Source organism: Cyanistes caeruleus, chromosome 4, assembly GCF_971803275.1.
Source record: "Cyanistes caeruleus chromosome 4, bCyaCae1.hap1.1, whole genome shotgun sequence".
Taxonomy (NCBI): Eukaryota; Metazoa; Chordata; class Aves; order Passeriformes; family Paridae; genus Cyanistes; species Cyanistes caeruleus.
In genome coordinates this window covers 55451469-55467540 of record NC_141704.1, presented here as the reverse complement: position 1 = coordinate 55467540, position 16072 = coordinate 55451469, and the positions used below count along the sequence as shown (strand labels likewise).

Below are 16072 nucleotides of genomic sequence, written 5' to 3'. Positions count from 1 at the left end.
GAAACACTGTGTTTTCATAGTGAGGAAATTTGTTTCCTGCTCTTGACATCAATGAAATATTGGAACTACCCTGAAATGGGAGGGTGTAATGCTTTAGCTAGGAGAGAGTTAATTTTAATCAGAGTAACTGGTATAGGGCTGTATTTTGGATTTGTGACCAAAACAGTGTTGATAACCCCGGGATGTTTTGGTTATTGCCCAGTGGGCCTTGCACAGAGTCAAGGCCTTTTCTGCCTGTCACACTGGCCCACCAGAGAGTGGGCTGGGGAAGTACACGGGTTTGGGAGGGGTTAAAGCCAGGACAGCTGATCCCAAATGACACAAGGGATACCCCAGAGCACTAGGAGTACCCCAGTGTTTAGTAATACAAGCTGGGGGAAGGAGAAGGATAGGGGGCCTTTTGGGTTAAGGTGTCTGACATCTGAAGTCACTATTACACGTGATGGAGCCCTGCTGTCCTGGAAATGGCTGAACCACCTGCCTGCCCATGGGAAGTGGAGAATGAATTCTTTGCTTGGCTTTGCTTGAGCTTCTGCTTTACCTGTTAAATTGTCTTTATCTAAACCCACAGGCTTTCTCACTTCTGCCTTTCCAGTTCTTTTCCCTGTCCCTGTGTGGGGCTGAGCTGCCAGCTCAGGGGTGTTCAACTGTGACAAAGGCTTTCTTAAAGTTTTCAAAAGTCTAATGGACTTGTGACTTCTGTGGGGTTTTTTCCAGGTCATGGAAGTGAGAGGAGACAATGAATAATCTCCCAGCACTGCCATGGCTGAATTCCAGCAGCTAAGGAAACCTCCACCCTGCAGGCTGCAGTGGTGGTGCAGAGAATATCACTGCTCTGTCCTGCTAGTTAAATTTAGGTACCTTTTTGTCCCTGACTGCTTTGTTATCTACAGCTACTCCAACAAAACAGTCAGTGTGGGAGATGGCTTTGGAATTTTAACTGTGGTCAAGGGCTTGTGTCTGGAGGATTGGAATACATTTGGATCTGTTGCAGATCATCCTTGCTAGTTCTTTAATTAAACCTATACATGTCTTGTGAAGGATATGAAAAGTCTGTTGTGTATTATAATTGAGGAGATGCCACAGTACCATTACCAGGTAAAAAAGAAGTTATGCACTTGTTCACAAGTCTCTGATCAACTTAATTTTCTCCCAACTTTCAACTATGAAAAATGAAAAAACCTTACGCATTTGTATTTGTGGATTGAAAATTTCCTGGCAGCGTTGTATTTGAAAAAAAATAGTATTGTGAAGTACTAATCTGTCTGGAAAGTATTAATTCATACAACTTTTGAGCCCTAGAGTAAGGTTTGAGATGTGGTTGCTGTGGAATGAAGGCTTTATGCTAAGCACAAATCCAATCACTTTGTGATCATTAGTTATCGTTTAGTCATTAGTTTACTAATGACTAAACAATAACATTTAGTCATTAGTTTACTACCACAAAGTAAACCATGCTTTGAAAACAGCAGTTTGCTTATAGCCTGTAGCACATCACCCAGAGGAGTGCTGTTTTCTTTCTCATGCTTTTTCAGGAGTGTGTTACTAACTACAACTTACAACCAGGTGCTGTCCTAAAGGGACTTGGTTGTCATGAAAAGAGAGGGGTTGTTCCATGCCAGCAGAAATTGTTAGGTGCAGCTGAGACCTCACCAGAGTGCATTTCAAAACCACCAAAAGTCAAAGGACTAATTGTAGGCAACCTGTAAGATTTAAGGCTTTTCAAGTTTTTCCCAAAGTTCTTGAATTTAATAGAGTTATCATGATGGCAACTCTGTAAAGAACCAGGTGTAATTTTTGTTCAAGTCAAACTGGTTACATTGAAAATCCTTGGTTTCACAACTGAGTTTTAAAATAAGATTGTTTGTTCTAAATATTTTACCAAACTGTTATAGCACATCTGGAAAGCTTTGGAGCTTTAAAAAACCCACATCTTTGCTTTGCATTATATCCCTATCTCCCTGGTACTATATTTTTTTTCCCTTACTTGCATATTGGTGCAACTTTGATTTAATTTGCTTTAGTTTTTTTTAGTCTCTCACTTGTCCCTTCACATTGTATCTTCAGTCACCAGCAGTTAGAGAACTGACATGAAAAATCTCTGAATTTTACATCAGATTCTTTATTTGCAGAGTAGCAGAACAGATTTCGAAAACCAAACCAAACCATTCATTGTAAGTAGATGAAACACCAAATATTAACAGAATCTTTGCTCTAACAAAAAAGGCATATGAGTTATTGCTTACAAGTAGTTGCTTTCATCCTGAAGTTTTCAGTCACATAAAAATATTTCAGTTAATGACTAAACTTATTTTTAGAATAACATAGTAACTGGTATCTGTGAAGGTTTGTGTTGTACAGAAAGAAGTATTGGGCATCCAGCAAACCCAGGAAACAGGTAGACTACAATGCTTACATCACTAAAAGCACAATTTTAAATGCAAGAGGTAAGTGCAATACAATTCTGAAAAACATTTTAGGAAGATGTTATAATACCCCTTAAATATATTCTGTTCTCTTTTGATATGCTTTACGTCACTAGCTCTACAGAGGTCCTTCAATAAATAAATGTAATCACTTTTAAGTTCACCTACCACGGATGAATACACAGAAATGGAATGCAACAGAACTGCTCTTAAACTGTCCATAACATGCTAATTTGGGAAAAGGGAATAGAGATACACCACTACAAATCCTATAAAACAATTTGGATTTTCTATGATATGGAATCCAAGATTTTTAAATGGGCAGTTTTCCCAGGACAATTTATTAACTTAATAAAAATGGGACAGCAACAATGACCATAGTTAATAATATATACTTTTTACACTAATGTTTTTTTTTATTTTTATGATTACTGAGCATACTCTCATCTGCTTTTAAGAAGAAATGGAAAGGTCAATGACAGTGCCTACAATTTATTGCTAGATGCTGTAGGGCTGCATCACAGGAGAAAGGAAAGATAATGATCAGGTGTTCTGCAACACTTCAAAAGGTGATGAAAACCACAAGAGAGCGCAATCTCCACGTGCCAGGTAGGTGCAATTTATTGTGACAGCTAGATTCCTTTTTAATTAGAGGCAAAGTTACTAAGGGACATTTTAAAAATTATTATTAAATCACTACAGTGCCAGCTGCTTTACGTTTTGGTTTATACTGTAATTACAATGAACAAATGACATGTCGTCCAACTATATTATTAAGGCACCTATATAATGGGATGATCTTGTAATTGCCATTGTGTTTGACTCCTCATAAGCACAGCAAATAGTCTTTCTGTTCTTCCTACCAGTTAATCACAAGTCTCTGGTTTGTAAATGTTATGTAAAACATCACCTGCAGAAGTAACCAAAGGATTTGGCTCACCAAAACCGTATTAGAGGTTTTTCTGGTCTGTTTACCTGAGATTAGACCTTTGACAGACATCTTTCTTACACTTGCACAGATGCTTAAATCTTACTTTGGTTCACTTGCATGTTCTAGGATTTAAGGGGGGAACTAATAGGCAAGAGATGGAGAATCAGGGTGGGGCAAGTCTTTCGAGTTTTGTAGTGTTGGAGGTGGGGTTTGTATATTCCTGACAACCTGAGGGGTAAGCATCTCCCACCCCTCTCACACACAAACAACGTTAAGATAAGCAAACCCTTTCCACGTTTTACTAACCTACATAACGATGAGGACAAGTATCACACAGAAACCTGCTCAGAAGCAGAGCAGGAATTATGACGTGTGACCCAACTGTGCATTTTAGTAAGCTCCTTGCAGCAAATTTGTCTTCCTGTATGTTGTCTGTCGTTCCTGTGCAGGGAACATCCCTGAGGCATCTGGATAAGTGTGACCAATGTCAATTCTCTTCCATGGACCTGACCTCACCACCTCTTTCAGTCCCCGTGTTCTCACTCTCAGTTCTTGTGCGAACGACTCCGCGGGGTAACAAATACAGAACACCCAAGTCTGGCATGAAAGCTGGAAAGCTACCTAGAAAAACAGAGTAAAGTATTAAGAAAGAAAAATGGGATTTTAAAATCCTAATTTAAAAATATCCCGTGCGGGGCGCGGCGGGAGCCACCCCCGGCGTTCCGTACAGCGACATGGCCGCCCCCATGGAGTCACGGCCTGCAAGCCCCGCCCCCTGCGAGCCCTCCCGACTGACTCCTATCCGTACAGCAAGATGGCGGCCACCTCTCGCCGACCCCTTCCCGAAGCCAGAAGGCGGCGCCGCGGCCGTAAAGCAGCGCCCGTTTCCCGATATCCAGCTGTCGCAAACCGGTGAATGGCTGTGGAGAGGGGCCGGGGGGGGTGGGGGACGCGGGCCCGCGCTGGTGGCACGGGGGGGCGGCGGCGCTAGCGGCGTCTGCTCCGCGTCCTGCCGCCCCGGGGAAGCGCTGCCTGCCGGCGGTCGAAGGCCAAGATGGACCCCAACAGGATCATCCAGGCGCTGAAGGGCACCATAGACCCCAAGCTGCGCGTCGCCGCTGAGAACGAGCTCAACCAGGTGAGGGGGGACCCGCGGGCGGCCCGCCCCACGCGCGGCACGGGGGCGTCCCTCCCCACCGGCAGGGGCGGGGGGCGACCCCTACTCCGCGGCGGGACCGGCCGCCCTCAGCGGGGCCGCGGCTGGGGACGGGCGGGTCGCTGCCCTCGCTCGGCGGTGGCCGCGGTGCTGGGACTCCAGGGCGGGCGCTCCCGAGTGCGGCAGCCCGGAGCTCGGCGTGGCCGGGGCGCTGCCGCTCGGTGTTGGAAGGGATGACATTGGTGTGGCCCTGCGCGGGTCGCGCCCTGGCGCTCACGGGGGACGGGCGGCAGTGACGCTCGGGGGGGCGTTCTGTCCCGTTCAGCAGCACGGCGAGGGAAAGTTGGAGGAAGGCGCGTTGGGTTTCATGGACAGTATATGTTCTGGCATCCTAGAAATAGAATAAATCATAAAATTATAGACTGTGCAGAGTTGGAAGGGACCCATCAGGATCATCGAGTCCAACTTCTGGCCCTGCCCAGCACCATTCCCAGAATCCCACCATGTGCCTGAGAGTGTTGTCCAGACTCGAACTCTGTCAGACTTAGTGCTGTGGCCGCTTCCCTGGGGAGCCTGTTCCACTGCCCAACCACTCTCTGGGAAAAACCTTTCCCTAGGGTAGCGGCACTGTGCGCTGAATGAAACTGTGTCCCCAACCTTTGAACGTTCGAGAAAAGAGAAAGTTCCCTTGCACAGCATTAATTGAGCTTTAATTTCTATGCTTTGATGGAATATTTGGTCAATTCTCTTCGAGGACTTGGGATTTTTTTGGTTGTGTTTGTGTGTTAACAAAATAGTCAATGAGAATTGGCTGTCAGGAATTATGCTATTTAGGATTGCTCCTCCAGCTTAGTTTTATATTTAGACAACTTAAAACTCCTTCTGAATTAGATATAGCTAATCCTTGCTTTAGCAGTTGGTAAATTCCTTTAGCGAATCACTGGATTAAGTGCTGGACATTGAGAATGCTCTTGTGAATATTTAGATAAGGATGCAAGGCTTCTTTTCTCTTTTTGGCATAGTTACTTTAAAAATCCGTCAATATTTGTTTTTATGCCTACTCTTAAGGGCTGAGAAGGAAATGACAAATATTTGTCAGCAGCCTGTTGCACAGCAGTCAAAACAACAATAAAAACCACTGCTACTTCAGTGTTCTGTTCAGAACAAAGAGGCAGCTTCTGGTTTCCTGGGTCCTGCTCCTAATGCTGTCATCACCAGTAAGTACTGTGAAGCTCAGGAACAGTCTTGAAAGCATTTGAAGATTGAGAGCTGTAAAATGTTCTAAGTTTAAGTGATGGATAGTGTAATTCTCATGGAAGACATAGGTTTTAGATTCAAGAGCGCAAGCAGGCTTATTGAGAACAGGTTGAGATGCAGATTTTTCTTTTAAAATACTTGATGCATTTTCTTTTTTCTAACTATTGTGAAGAATGAATCCTGGAATTGAGATATACCTATTTTTGTGTAGGCTTCCTGTTACTAGGTGAAGTGTGATGTATCTGACATAATGTACTGATGCAGTGCTAGGTTTGACATGACTCTTTGGATGAGAGGAACAAAATTGCTCCTGAGCAATGTTGCTTGACGTGGGACTTTGACATCTTGAAGCTTTTTGTGCTTTTGAAGCAAGGCCTCAAAGCGACATGTCAGACTCCCCTGCCATGTATCTGATGGCAGTGTTGACATGTCCCTGTGTTCCTGCAAGTGCTGGAATCCTGGTACTGTTCTAGCATTTACCATGTTCTAGCAAAGGGACCAATCCACCAACCAACCAGAAAACTCTCTGGCAATAAGTGCCTGAAGTGGTGATGGAGCCATTGGCCTCCAAGAGTCATCTTTATTCTGTGTGTCATAGTTATACCAGTGCTTCTGTTGAGACAGGTTCAGGAGTGTTGAGGTAAAGCTTGGCCATGTTAGCTCATGTGCAGTGTACGTTGGCATTCAGCTCTGAATCCAGGTAGTGCTATGAGCTTCCCAGACACTGCAAATCCTGCTAGTGCACCAAGGCAGTGCCTGGCTGTAGGCACCTCAGTGCTGTACCAGTACAGTCTTTTAGAACAATATCCTAATAGTCCTGACTCCATAGTTTGCTTACAGTGTAGGACACAGCTAACAGAGTTTACACGGATGAAAGCTTTTCTACCTGTAAGAAGACCCAGAAGACTGATTGAAAATTATTCTTTCTTCTCTATATGTTCCTGCACCTAAGTAAAGATACACCCGAATCAATGAATTTGCTGTCTGCATTCAGAAATGGAATCAGGATTCTTTTCTTTTTTTTTTTGGCCTTTTTATATCTATTAGAAGGCTGCTTGTGAATTTTCTTCCTCTTGCAGCTAGAAACAAGTGTTGGTTTTCAGACAAAATTAGTTTATGGTTCATTTATATCCATTTGTGCCAATCTTCTTAACTAGGACAGGTTTCTTAGTACCCTCTCTGACAGATTTCTTTTCAAAGGTACATCCCCTAGAGGCCTGTTTTTCTAGCCTCAGCAGGCTATGTTTCCTTTGCCATATCAAAAAACTGAATTTTTGAAATCTAGTAATAGGAGCACAACTCTTCTCTGCACCGGCTTGTCTTTGAAATAATCTTTCCTGTAGAATCTGGTCATTTATGTTTGCAGTGTTCAGAAAGTCTTGTGCTCAATGCTGCTAATACCTCATTAAATACTAAATCTACAATTATCTTCTTTGTGTCCAACATATACTTGTTTCTTATCACTCAGTATACCAAACCTGTTATTCTGTTGTTCTTCCCTCAGAAAACTCAAGTTTTTAGGAGAAATTCTGTCATCCTTGAGTATCTGACTGTGTACTTTGGCCTCTTACAGCACTCCATTTTTGTTGGTGCAGTTCTGTAGATCATTCAGTTCTTAGGGTTTTTCTGGTCTTTCTTCTTGGTTGATGCAACTTCTGAATTATCAACAAACTTCACTTTTCTCTGTGATCTGAACACAGCTCTAAGTGTGGGATTTATTTGAATTCTGATTCTTGCTAAACTGGAGCAGTAATTTCTTGCCAGGTCAGTGTCTATGTCATATAATTGCTGCCATTTCTATTTTAGTCTCTTGGGTTTCTAAGTGCATATGTCTTTCCATCCCCCTCTATTTCTTTTGCCCACCTGCCCTGCCTTTTTTTACTTCAGCCCTGTAATTAGTGTGCACTTGATGATGATATTTATCACTCTCACTGTACTTAGTAGAACAGTTAGTTATCATGCCAAGAAATATACTCATTTTCTGCATATCATTTGTCAATATCTGTTCTAGGCTATTACTCCTGTTACATCTGTCTCATGGACTTTGAGGACTTTTGCTGGGTTCATTTATTTATTTATATTAGGGTTATATACTGCTTTCATGTGACAGTTCTTGGAGGGCTGTGAAAGATACTGTCTGATTCTGAACACATAGAGTCTTTCTAATTCCAGTTCAGGTAGGATTTCCATACAGTTTTTATTCATTAATCTTCAGTGGCTCAACATGCTGTAACACATTCCTTTGGCCTGTAGCAAAGGAGGAAACAAGAACTCAATTGCAGAAATACAGTTGGGCTTTTTAAATATTGAGTAGGAGTTACATAATTTGGCTTTGACAGCAACTGAGTAGCAGCGCTGGAAGAAGTGTGAAAAGATTACCCAAAAGCAGAAGAGTCCAGAATAAAGTTTGGCTTCCTTCTATATCTTTCCATGTCTTTGTTGAGCTCGCTGCCATAGTAGGCAGGGATCTTAAGGCCACTCTGAAAGTACCAGTGAGCATCTTATGATACCTAGAGGGAGAAATATGAGACCAATTTGATGAGGAAGTTGACTTGGATAATTAAAAGTTATGTGGAAAGTGAAGTTTCTTTAATACTCCATACAGGAAAGAAATTCAGGTGGGTTCTTACACAAGCTTATTTTCACTCTGTGTGGAAACATCGTGTTTTCCCCTCCTCACATTAATACCTTGGTACATAGGCAGGGAAAGAAAAAAGTGTCTTTTCAAGTTCTGATTTGTTTTCACAACTTTCTGTGACTGACAGTGTGAAAAAAACCAAGAGTTAGAATGTTATTAACAACTGCAGAAATACTCCTAAGTTTTCCAATGGAATTTCTAAGCAAACATTTTCAGTACTCAGAAACAGAAAGTAAGACTTGGTAAACCAGGTAGCTGAGCTTTTGGATCAGATGTATCTAAGCCTTGAAATTACCTTTGTACGAAGTTAATTGCTTGTGAATTCAAGATATAAATTCCTTTTGTGTGTTTTTGCAAAGATGCAGTGCCTTGTTTTTCCAGAGGTTTTTATGTGCCATAGTTGTATTCAGAGGTATAAAAATGACGTTTACTACTGGTGGAGAAGGATCTTGGCTTGCAGAACCTGAAGGAAGTCTTCCAGATTTCCCATATCCATTGTCCTAGAGCATTCTGATGTTTTGCAGGGGATGAAGCACCTTTCAGTGTCATTCTGCACTTGGACACTGTGGTTGACTTCAGTACAGTGGGAAGGTTACTGGCTCTTGTGGTTCTGGGGCACTTGTGGTCTTTGAATGTGACAGCAAGCAAAACACAAGAGCAATGCTTCATGAAATGAGTTTAGTAGTGTATGATATGTGGGAACCTGGGAGCCAAATCTGAACATTAGATGTGAGAACTATTTGCTTCAGTAGGATCAATTTGGCGAGATTTTAATGTATTTTTTGCTACTTATCTCTTCTTGTATTCTAGCCCTTTGCAAGTGATGATTGCATTTGATATTTTTCAGTGGCCCCTCTGAGGCTCACTTGGATGTCATATGTTATGTACCTAATCAAATGGGAGAGGAGATAGGCAGAAAAAGATGTGTTCTCTGACCTTTTGAGGCCTGGAGCTGTGATGGTGATGCGGGGAAGGATACATCAGGCCAAAGGCGAAGGAACAGTGCAAAAAGCTGTGCAGCTGCAGTGCACAGATCCTGAGACAGTGGACACAGATGGAACAACATGCATGGGTCATATGCATCTCTTTTCCATGGCTGTAAATTTACCCAATTATACCTTCCCGATGCTGTATGCTTCTCCCAGTATAGCTGCTAGCCTTGCACACTGCTGTATCACATCCTCTTAATCCCAGTGGAAATTAAGTGAGCTTCTCTTTTAACATAAGTTCTGTGATCTGGGATTCATACAAAAAGAACCTGTGTTTTACACAGCTTTAAAAGAATTGCTCTTTGTAATTACTCAGTGAAAGTTTATTTTTCAAAAACTTTCACTTTCAAATTAAACATATACCCCAATGGATCAGCACTTTCAGAAAGTTTTACCAGATCCCAACAAAGTGGGTTCAAGGCAGTGTAATTATTCACCAAGTGCACAAAGCACCGTGCTGTGTTGTGGGAGTTGTGCTGAAGGTCTCTTTCAGCCATCTGGTGCCTCCCTGCGGCTCCTGGGCACAGCTCTTCACAATCAGCAGATAGTTTAGTGTTCCTTCTGTGGCGCTGACAATATTCCTGCTCTCCTTTTGTCAAGGTGCAGCTGCAGTGATATAAAGAACTGTCTTGTTGAACTCATCCAGCTCCAAGGTCTCTTCCATGTCCATTTCCATGTCACAGCATACACCTGACAATTGCTCTGCTCCTGTGATGGGTTCAGCTTTGTTTGCTGATGTCCGGAGCGACGCAGGGAAGGGACACATCCCAAGATCACGATTAGCATGACAACTAAACAAACGAGAATGTGCTGGTATAGGAAAAATGTTGCTGCATGCAGCTTTTTAAAAAGTCCTCTGTTCTAAAAACTGCAAACAGCATGTAGTTTTCCTGACCGGGGTTTGTTGCTGCACAAACGAGCAGGATGTAATTTGAGCTTCACAAATACAACAGAATGGTGTGTCTTGTTTCTAACGTGGGCTCACAGTCTCTGTTGATCTCTACAGTCTTCTTGTTTCTGATAACGAGTAGTAAACAGAGCTATGTAAAAATGTAAATTACGGGCACGACAATAATAGGGAACAGAAGGATTTAATGGGCCTGGCGATGTCTGTAGGGGCGGTGGTGTGTGAAGTGTAAAGACACGCAGATAGCGCTGTGCTGGTGGGGATGGGCGCCCCTCGGGGACACTGTGCCTTCGTCTGTGTAACAGGGCTTTTGTCACTCTGGGTGCTTGCTGAGCGGATCTGGCACGGAGGCAAATAACCATATTTGTGTAGGTCCTGGCAAAACTTCAGGGAGAGCAGTTGGACACCAGCACAAGTGGTACCCATAAAGCTTCCTGAAGAAGCAGTGATTTTAACGTAGATTCAGTGAAAACTGGACAGGGAATAATATTGTTAGCACTGTGTCCAGCCTAAATGTGGTACTGTGGGATTGCAGCAGGAAACCACCACCAACAAAACAACCCCCAAAGCTGTGTTTTTAATTGGTGTGTTTATAGTAGTAACGGCTTTGTAGATTGGGTCTAAGAACAGTATACAAGCACTGAACAAAAACAAGAACAAAAAGGACGATTAGAGCTCATGCATGGGTTTGATTTTCTGTGCTGCTGGGATTTCTCATGCTTTCCTTATCTCTGTGCAACTTGGGTGTTGAGTGCTGGTGGATGCTCTGTACACAACTGTGGCCCCGTCAGAACCCACCAATGTTGTCCAGTAGTGACTGAAGGGCAAGCTTTGTACTCCAGGATACTGGATTAAAAGTGATCTTTGGAATCTAGTATGCTTCAACCAGTTCAGCATGTCTGTAGATAAATAGAGTTCCTGTGCTGGATGTTACAGTTTTTACTTTATTTGGAGCATTTCTTAGGGATAATTAAAGTTTATAGAGGAGGAAATTGCAGGAGAGTGTGCTTTTGATTTGCCACTACTGCTTTTATCTCAGATCTCAGATTACTCTATAAACATCAAATGAGTCTCTGAGTTAGAATTACACTATCATTACAGTGAATAAAGTGAGGGCCAGAAAGTTAAGTCATTTGGTAAAATTATTAAATGATAGTGTAGTGATGCAGCTGGGACACATAGACATCATGAAAGCAGTGTAATTTTACCTTGTTATGGATATGGTAGATCAAAGAACTGGGGACATGAAGGGCAGAAAGTATCTTTTATTTCACGCTTTGAATGAGGCAGAGTTTATGGGAGGATGTTCTATACTTGTGCTTAAAGCTCAGCTCAGGGAAAAACCACAGAACTGCCAGGCATAATCAAGTGGGAAGAAATACTATAAAAGGTGAAATACAGAAAGCTGCTGCCATCTAGCCCCAAGAAACCTCTCTCTTTGAACGTAAAACACATGGATCCGAGGGATGAAAGATCTGACCTACCAGTACTGATGTGCCAAGGCTTAGTAGTAACTACACCACGCTGAGTCAGCGATTCCTCGCTGGAGGAGCCCTAGTAGATGGCAGCAGGATAATGCTATCAGATTGTCACATCTTTTAAATCTGGTATACTTTGCTCTGAAGTTCACTGAGCGTTGTTTTCTCTTTGAAATTCTTCAGCTGTGTGGCTGATGTAGTGTTTGAAAAGTTCCCATGAAGGCTGTGGGCTTTGAAGTGTTATCTGCCTACACTTGATTTTGATTGAACATGTTTGTCCCACTGTTTGCCCAGTTTTTATTGAGATGCACTATACATCTAGTTTGCTAAAAGATAGTTGTATATGGCTAATGCAGATGCTGTTTACATTTGAAAACAATTCTAAATTAATTTTTTTAATCTCTTCGTTATTGCTGTTCTACAACAAACTATTTTGCAAATAAATGGCATGTACTGATGAAGCTTGTCAATATCCATTTGACTTATGGGGCTAAGTTGAATAAATCAAAGAGAGATATCTAGTGCTTTTCACTATGCATTCTTAGAATCATTTAAATATTCATTATCACTAATCTCTAATTGAGAACCTTTTCATATTACTTATTCCACCCATATGCTGTGACATGCTTTGCTTTTACAAGTAATTATTTGGATTTTTGCAGATCTGGGTAAATTCAAGTCCTGAAACCTTCCATATGTTATGAGGAGGATGCAAAAGCAGTGCAAAATCCTTAGTTTGTATTTCTCTTTCAGCATTTGGTAATACAGTCTACTTTAAACATAGTGACTTACTAACTGTGTTGTCTATGTGTTTCAGTCCTATAAGATCATCAACTTTGCTCCAAGTCTCTTGCAAATCATAGTATCCGATCAAGTTGAATTTCCAGTGCGTCAAGCAGGTGAGATAAAATCCCTTCCATTTTCTTTCAGTGAGTCTGTTGCTTGAACAGACTCTTGAACTGTTGCCATGTAAGTCAGTTCAGGTTTGTTCTGAAGGAGGAAATGAAAAGGATCCATCTTTGCTATTGCTTTCCTTCATGAGGGTCAGATAAAACCATGGGTATAGGATGGAGCCCTACTTTGGCTTTCCCTGTGTGTATAGTGATCCCTACTGGATTGCTGTGATACTGATATGAAAAAAAGCATGATTTCTACTCAAAACTGAGAACCCTTAGGTATTATTTCTCCTCATGGTGAAGAAGTAATGATGCCAAGACAAGTGTGAATTTAAAAACAGAAAAGGCTATCACGTTTGAGTACATGTTTCTCTGTTTGAATCTCTTTTCCCTGGAAAAGTGAAAATTTCTGAAAAATGGAAATAACTCCTTAGTTCATACATCAAGGGTAGCCACATACATTTAGTCAGTATCTTGGTGACTTATTTAAGTAGATATAAAGGAAGTTCACATCGCTGATAAGTTGCACAGTTACAGTCTGAGCATGTCTGGAAGGATTGCTCAGCTCTGTGTGTGAGTTCAGGTGCAGTGGTGCAGATAACTTTAGGGTATGCATTTGTGGAGGATCAGATTCTAAATTCTGATAATCCATTTTAACTAGTCCTGTGTAGTATTTTTGTCAGATACAGAGACTGTTCAGGTCTTTCAGTAAATTAATTAATACTGTTTCATTCACAGCTGTGTTTTTATCCTGTGGAACAGCATTTCCCATAGAAGCACTGTTGGGGTTTTTTTGTACAGATCCCATTAATCCCCTGAGTGCTTTGGGGCGTGCTGACATATTCTGTTTGTCATGCTGGCCTTTATTTTTTCAAAGATAATCCAACTTTGAATGGTGTTGTTAGTCCATTCTGTAGAAAAGTTTGAGGCTTAACCTAAACTCCATACGGTCATTTTTATAAATTAATCTCTCATTTCAGTATCATTCAGGGAAAAAACCAACTGTGTAGAATGTAATTTTTTTTCTTTTTTTTTTACAGAATAGGGGTGTAAAATCACGTTTAAGTCATATTTGCAAGCCAACAGATTTCCCTGGGAATTTTTTAAAAGCCAAGAATTTGTTTAACAACAAGATCTGTGGACAAAATATATTAAAGTCTTGGGCTGGTCTTTCAGGATGTATTTCTTGTCTGACTAGTCTGGCATGTATAGACAAAGAGCTGTTTTTCCTTTTGCTCCTATAAAATATTTTACACACTACATGTTTTCATACTTGGCTATTTGTTATCATCAAAACATATCACCAAGGATATCTTATTTATACTTTAAAACCCTAGCTAGCAATCAACCAAAATAGTGTACAGGCATAAGAGTTTATTAAGAACATTCCTTTAATGCTTCATACCATATTTCCTATGTTTCCTGAAGAATGCCTTCAGGCATTTTAGTACTGATGCATAAATGCTTTATTTTCTGTTGAAGATTAACTTTATTTTTCTTGTTTTTTTCATGTGAAACAGAAGGGAACAATTCAAAGGGATTATGGGAAATCCTAATAGTGAAATAAAGCTTAGGGAATTCACAACAAACATTTCTGTCTGAATAGAAGGAAGGCCAAGTGCCAGTTTCATACTGGGCATTTCCCCAAGCTCTGTGTCCCATCTGTGTGCGCAGTGATTTGTTTATATGAGCCTTCCAAAACTTCACTTACTGAGCTTGAATCGTTGTTTTAGAGATGAGTGAAAACACAGATAAGTAGATTTTTGTTGGCTTGTTTAGAATGATGGGATATTATGTTCATATGGAAGACTGCTGTAGTAAAGAATGTACCTGGATAGATACTGATGGAAATATTATCCTGTTCTGCTCTGATCAGGTGTTTGAACCTGATCTTGTGTGAAATCATAAGAAAAATGTTTTTCTGACTCAGCTGTGCTCAGTGCCCATAATTGTTAAGAATTCAGGTGGTGGTTTTCAGTTGCCTTTTCAACTCTTTGTTCTACTTTAAGCTGTTCTACATTTTGAGCACTGGGCAATGTGTAGAATTAAACTATTCTTTCCCCACTGTCTGTACTTAGCTGCCATTTACCTGAAGAACATGGTGACACAGTACTGGCCAGACCGTGAGCCACCTCCTGGAGAAGCGGTTTTTCCATTTAATATTCATGAAAATGATCGTCAGCAGATTCGGGATAACATTGTAGAAGGAATAATTCGTTCTCCTGACTTAGTGAGGTACTTTACATTGCACAGAGATGTTTCTGTTGCTTAGGTGTTCAGACCTGCTGGTCTGGATGTTGTTGATGTGAGAATCTTGATATTTTGGGAGATGAGACCAATACTTTTTTTTGCAAAAGTAATAATAACGTGTTTACACTTATTCGTATGTGATTGTTTTTCAGAAAAGTAGTAAGCTGGCCACAAGCCCTGTGATGTGATTTATCCTCTAGGGGTGTTGTCAAAGTATCTTGTTAACACTTGCTGTAGTGACAGCCTGTCTGTTTGGCTGATTCATGGCAGATAGTATATACAGGGCTGTCTGCAATATAGATTCACGGCAGATAGTATATACAGGGCTGTCTGCAATATAGAATTAACCATTCAGGGAAATACTGACCAAGATTCCTTTTTTCTAGTAGCCCTTTTCTTAATTATGTTATCAATTTTTATATGTAACCCCAGTGTTTAACTATGTATTAAAGTTCTTGGTTTTAAGATGTTAAAAGAATGAAGAATTGCAGTTCTTCTGTTTCTGGAAGAATACTTAAGAATCACAGATTCTTAATACTACAGTCTGTGATTGTCCACCCCTTTAATTAAAATGAGGTTTATAAGACGGGAACTGATATTTTCTGCAGGCCTTGTTTTTTCATTGCTTAGCAGAACCAAAAGGATTTCTGCACAGATTCTAGTTCAGTGCTGCTCAGCTTTTTTAGTCACACCTCAGTTTCATCAAGTCAACAGTTCTGCCTTGTCTCACCATTGAGTGGCATCTAAAAGTGTGTGGCAGGAGAGACAGTTGTTCTTTAACTAATCGGCTCTGCCGTACGCTTGGAGGCTGAGAAAGTGCTGTTCTAGAAGATCCCAGGAAAATTGTAATTTCTTGAAACTGTGGTTTGGATCATAAGACAGGCCATTATTCTTTAATGAAAACATACAAATTTGTGGTTGCTTTCAGCTTGATAAGTAAGTATAAACATTCATTTTCAAAGCACAAAGCTAGCTGTTTTAATGAGCAATTAATTCTTTTAAAATACTGGTTGATACATCTGAGGAGGGAGGGAGAAAAGTAGCTAAAATATTCTGAAATTAGTTTATTCTTTCAAGTTAAATCCTGTCAGATCTTTTTCTTGCTTTTCCCCTGCTACTTCCCAGAACTCTTCAATGCTGTCAA

General features: G+C 41.0%; 1 protein-coding gene and 1 long non-coding RNA gene across 7 annotated transcripts in view; one reads left to right on the top strand and one right to left on the bottom strand.

The window, feature by feature from the left end:
• Positions 1-2102: 2102 nt before the first annotated feature.
• Positions 2103-4577, bottom strand: LOC111936415 (uncharacterized). The gene is made up of 2 exons (XR_002868136.2): positions 4166-4577; positions 2103-3978 (listed from the first exon to the last, which is right to left on the bottom strand). It is a non-coding gene; the product is annotated as an uncharacterized LOC111936415 (long non-coding RNA).
• IPO8 (importin 8) overlaps positions 4264-16072 on the top strand; it is a 45933-nt gene continuing 34124 nt past the window's right edge. For 2 of the 6 annotated variants that reach the window (XR_015285634.1, XR_015285635.1), the window contains exons 1-3: positions 4404-4495; positions 12600-12681; positions 14757-14913. Coding sequence is in view for 3 of the 6 variants with exons in the window: in XM_086884813.1 (XP_086740939.1) it covers positions 4412-4495; positions 12600-12681; positions 14757-14913 (323 nt within the window). In the remaining 3 variants the exon portion in view is untranslated. Of the gene's footprint in view, positions 4496-4559; positions 4867-5581; positions 5731-12599; positions 12682-14756; positions 14914-16072 lie in introns of those variants that run through there. The other 4 variants (XM_086884814.1, XR_015285636.1, XM_086884813.1 and 1 more) reach the window with 4 other exon arrangements.